The 4192-nt window shown below is 53.4% G+C and overlaps 1 protein-coding gene across 1 annotated transcript in view; it reads left to right on the top strand.

The window, feature by feature from the left end:
- The window catches only part of CDH22 (cadherin 22, type 2), a gene marked incomplete at both ends in the record, with an annotated part of 44498 nt that extends 40814 nt beyond the window's left edge, over positions 1-3684 (top strand). The window contains 2 exons of the mRNA XM_008943145.1: positions 3131-3252; positions 3567-3684. Coding sequence (XP_008941393.1) covers positions 3131-3252; positions 3567-3684 — 240 coding nt within the window. The remainder of the gene's footprint in view (positions 1-3130; positions 3253-3566) is intronic.
- Between the last annotated feature and the right edge of the window lie 508 nt (positions 3685-4192).

The raw sequence follows: 4192 nt of genomic DNA, 5'->3' as shown, positions 1-4192 counted from the left end.
CACAAAAATACGCGGGCCCCCGTGGGAGGCAGCTGCCAGTCAGCAGCCTGGAGCTCCTGTACTGCACCGCTGTGTTTCCAGCATCTCCCCCCCGTTCCGTGTATGTTCCATGTCTTTCCTCAGTCTTTTCAGATTAATGGTATTCCAACTCCTGAAGGAAATGCAGAAAAACGGCATGTTTAATTTTAATTTAGGAAAGCGTTTAGGTAGCAGCCTAGTTTCCTCGCTGCTGTCAATCAGGTTTTCTCAAGGCTGACATCAATTAGTTTAAAAATATTGAATGTAATTTTGCCTGACACAACATATTGCAGCCACTGCAAAATATAATTTATTTTAGAAGAAGAAATAATTAAACTAATTTGCATGTCAGTCTTCTGAGCTGGAATACCAAGGAGAGACACTGCAATGGAAGATCGCTTTTTTCCTTTCCAGTCACACTCAGCCTGGCACATGCAACCCTCTGTCTGTCCAGCGTCCGGGTGCTACTTAGCAGAGCCCTTTAAGAGCGTGTTTCTGTACCTTCCAGCAGCCCTCATTCACCCCATCTGCAGCTCTTTCTGCTGAGAACTTAACTCTGTGGGCTGGAGCACGTCCAGGGGTGCGTGCGTACAGTTCTGAGCGTGTAGAGGAGGCACAGGTCAGAGCTGCTGGTGTTGCAGGTGTGGAGTCTGTGTTAGGTGCATCGTGCCTTTCATCACAGGTATGCTCCAATCTTAATCCCACTTCAGACCACCAGAAATTCAGTTTATGCCATAGAGTTACAGAAAATGTATTTCAGAGGCATTTTGGACATAACTTTTTTTCCAATACACCCAACCATTTTTCATATTTCCACCCTTAAATCCAACTACTGACACCAAGGAAGAGGGAGGTTGATACAGAAAGCATTGGAGGAACCTTCAAATACATCATGGTGCTGCCCAAATAAGAAGAAGCCAATGTTTGACTCACTGGAAGAGGAGACGACAGTGCAGTGGTTGTATTTCTAACCTTGATGTTCCTGGAGACATCAAATTTTAACCTTGTCACTGAGCCAGAAGTAAGCATGAGCCTCGAGTTTCCACAGTTTCAGAAGGGGCAAAAGGAGAGGTTTTTTTTAATGACAAGGTGCATTTAGAAAGGACAGCTGTGCTTTGAGCTGTGCTCAGGGCAATGGGATGATAGTTCTGGCTCTGGCAGAGGGGTTGGACAGGTCCTCAGCACTGTGCCGTGCTGCATGGGTGACTCACGTGCAAAGCATAAAATGCTCCTGGCAGCTGCTCACTGGTGAAGAGAGTAAACCTATGGTCATGCCCCGTCTGAAATGTGCGGATTGCAGCCCGTCTGAGGAGGCTGTAAGCATCTCAGAAGGATGCTGTCACAGTCAGGCTTCCTCAGGTGTCCTGACCTGGTCCCACAGAGCCTCTGTGGCACACACCATGCCCAGAAGCCCTGCAGGGTCTGGCAGCACCGACATTAGCTCCTGCTCACTGTGGGCTTGGGCACCGTGGGGCATCGAGGGAGAAACAGCTCCTCCACTTTGCAGTTAGGAAGGGGAAGAGATGGGTTCTTGGGCTCTTTCTCTTCCTGGTCTCATCCTCCTATATCTATCTTTCTTTCTTTCTCTTGGCAGTGCCTCCAGGGCAATGCCAGTTTGCTTCAGAGCTGAGCAGCAGGGACAGTTATCCATCTGAGGAGGTGGTGATGAGATGCTGTCGTCCTTCTCGCAGGAACCGAACCCTTTTTCCTTCTGTTTGTTTATGGCCCTGGTGGGCATCAGACGCACCCCTCTGCCTCCTCTGGGCTCTCTTTCCACCCTACTGCCTCCCCCTTTCTCTCTCCCCAAAAGCAATTTCAGCTTATTTCACTGCACCAACACGTCTTTTAAAATAACACACGGTTCCAGGCTTTTAGTCACGACTTCTGCCTCCCTCCCTTGCAAACAGCCATCTGATCACCAGAGCAGCTGCTCTGGGTGAGAGGGAGTGATAACATGAGAATGGGGTGAAGGCAGCTCTGGGGAGGGGGCTTAGGTTCGTGGCTAATTATGGAGCAGAACTAAATCTGCTCTCCCCTGGGTCCTCCCCCACCTGATCTGTGTGGGCCAGCATTTTTATAGACAAAGAGGCAGCAGAGCTCCTGCCTGAGTAAGGAGAGAGGCAGCGGGTCCATCACAGTTGCAACCTCTGAGTAAAACAAAGGGGATGGAGTAAGAGGGAGTTCTCATTTCTGGAGGTACATGAGGTGCTTCAGAAAACATTAGGCCCTCCAGGGTGATCTATAATCTTATAGCGAGGGCACAATGATATGTTTGCAGCACGTGTGTGGGGTAGAGCAGCACTGCAGTGAATGGACTATAGCAGAGAGAGCCCAGGCAGCACCAGTGGGTGCAGCCCTAGCCCAGCACAAGGGAGGGAATGGGGCTGTGAGCCTCCCAGCGCCGCTGCCTGCACGAGGCACAGGTTGGCACATGCAGGAGTGAAGGGGATGCCCTAGGTCTTGCTGTGTGACCCCCTGTGCCAGTTATCAGACAGTGCTAGGTTCAAGCTCAGGCTGCTGATGGCAATGCAGGAACTGGTGTTGGTGTGCCAGGTCCAGGGCGTGAGCCTCGGCAGGGAGCGTTCAGCCCCACTCGCCCAGGAGCGTGATGGGTTTCGTCACCACCCTGTGCTCTTAGCTGATCCCAGCTGTTCCAGTCCCACCTCTGCTCACCTGCCTCTCACCATTGCTGCTGGCCCCTGGGGTGAGAGTCAGGATCCAAGTCAGGGTGTGATCTTCGTGCATCTGAATTTGCTTGTTCCCTCTTGGTGCTGCCTGGCTGCAGCACAGGTACTCATCAGTGCTGACTGACTCTTGCTGTAGGGACTTCCTCAGGGCTGCCTAGCTTCCAGGGGTAGGTCAGGCCAGCCCTTGGTACACAGCCCAGCAGTTGTGTTTCTTTGCTGGAACAGGGGTGTGGCAAGGCTGAGCAATGCTCTGTGGGCCAAATCTGCACCACTGGCGGGCAGAGGCGTGGTGCTGTGCCCCCCTCTGTGCCCGCAGCAGATGCGTGGCTCCGATGGCCGCTGGGCGGAGAGACGAGGAGGATTTGCTCCCTGCTAGCAGTAGATGGCACTTCCTGATGAAGCTCTGTTCTTTTTTTTTGTTTCAGATAATCACTCCCAGGTGTCAAGAGCCTCTCTCCGTATCCGTATCCTGGATGTGAACGACAATCCGCCCGAGCTCGCCACCCCCTATGAGGCTGCTGTGTGTGAGGATGCCAAGCCAGGCCAGGTAGCAAGTGTCCCCCAGGCCTTCTCCAGGGTTTCCATCAGCACCCGCAGCAGTCTGATGCTGTGAGCAGCACTCTGGACCAGTGCCAGCCTGCCCATCCCTCCCCTTCTGCCTGAACCCTCCCCGCGCAGCTGCTGTCACGCTGGGAACCACTTTCATGGTGTCCTATAGCTAAGCCCATCTACAGGAGCACAGGCTCATCTCTGGCTGTGGCAGAAGCCAGGGGTGCTCTGCTGGGCCAGACTCTGCGAGTGGGGCCCGTGGGAGGGGCTGTGGAGGCAGCACTGGTTCTTAACTCTGCTTTTTCCCTGCAGCTGATCCACACGATAAGCGTTGTGGACCGTGATGAACCTCAGAGCGACCATCGTTTCTACTTCACTCTGGCACCTGAAGCCACCAACAGCCACCATTTTTCTCTGCTGGATATTAAGGGTAAGCCCTGCTGTGCCCTTCCCAGTCCCGCAGCCTCCCGCTGGAGCAGCCGTGGCGAGGGAGATGGGGCTGTGGGCTTATGGTCCACCTGTGCTGGGTGGAGCTCAGGACACTTTGGGCACTCCTCAAGGCTCTTTGCCAACCTGAAAAGATAGGACTGGTCAGCTAGCAGTTTGGATTTTTTCAAAGAGGCTCTGCCAGCTTGCTTCTCTGCTGCAGATGGGGCCAAAGCTCCTCTTGTGCTGTCTGATTAGCCTTCAGTGTTTTCAGGGCTCTCAGTTCCTTTCTTGATGTGAAATCCCTAACCTGCCTGCAGGCAAGGAGATGATGTGGATTTACAAATGAACACGCTCCTGTTTTGAGCATTATGATTTATCCCTCTCCAAGGTAAATCCTGGAGCATGGGTCAGAACAGGGCTGCCACGTGGGTGGGCAGCCCTGTGCCCCTGCCAAGCGGAGCAGCTCAGGACTCCCGGAGCCATGCAGCCCCCAGCCCGTGCAGCCCCCA

Source organism: Merops nubicus, unplaced genomic scaffold (genome assembly GCF_000691845.1).
Source record: "Merops nubicus isolate BGI_N331 unplaced genomic scaffold, ASM69184v1 scaffold28826, whole genome shotgun sequence".
Classification (NCBI taxonomy): domain Eukaryota; kingdom Metazoa; phylum Chordata; class Aves; order Coraciiformes; family Meropidae; genus Merops; species Merops nubicus.
The sequence above is the reverse complement of the archived record's forward strand: the minus strand, read 5'-3'. Positions and strand labels throughout refer to the sequence as shown.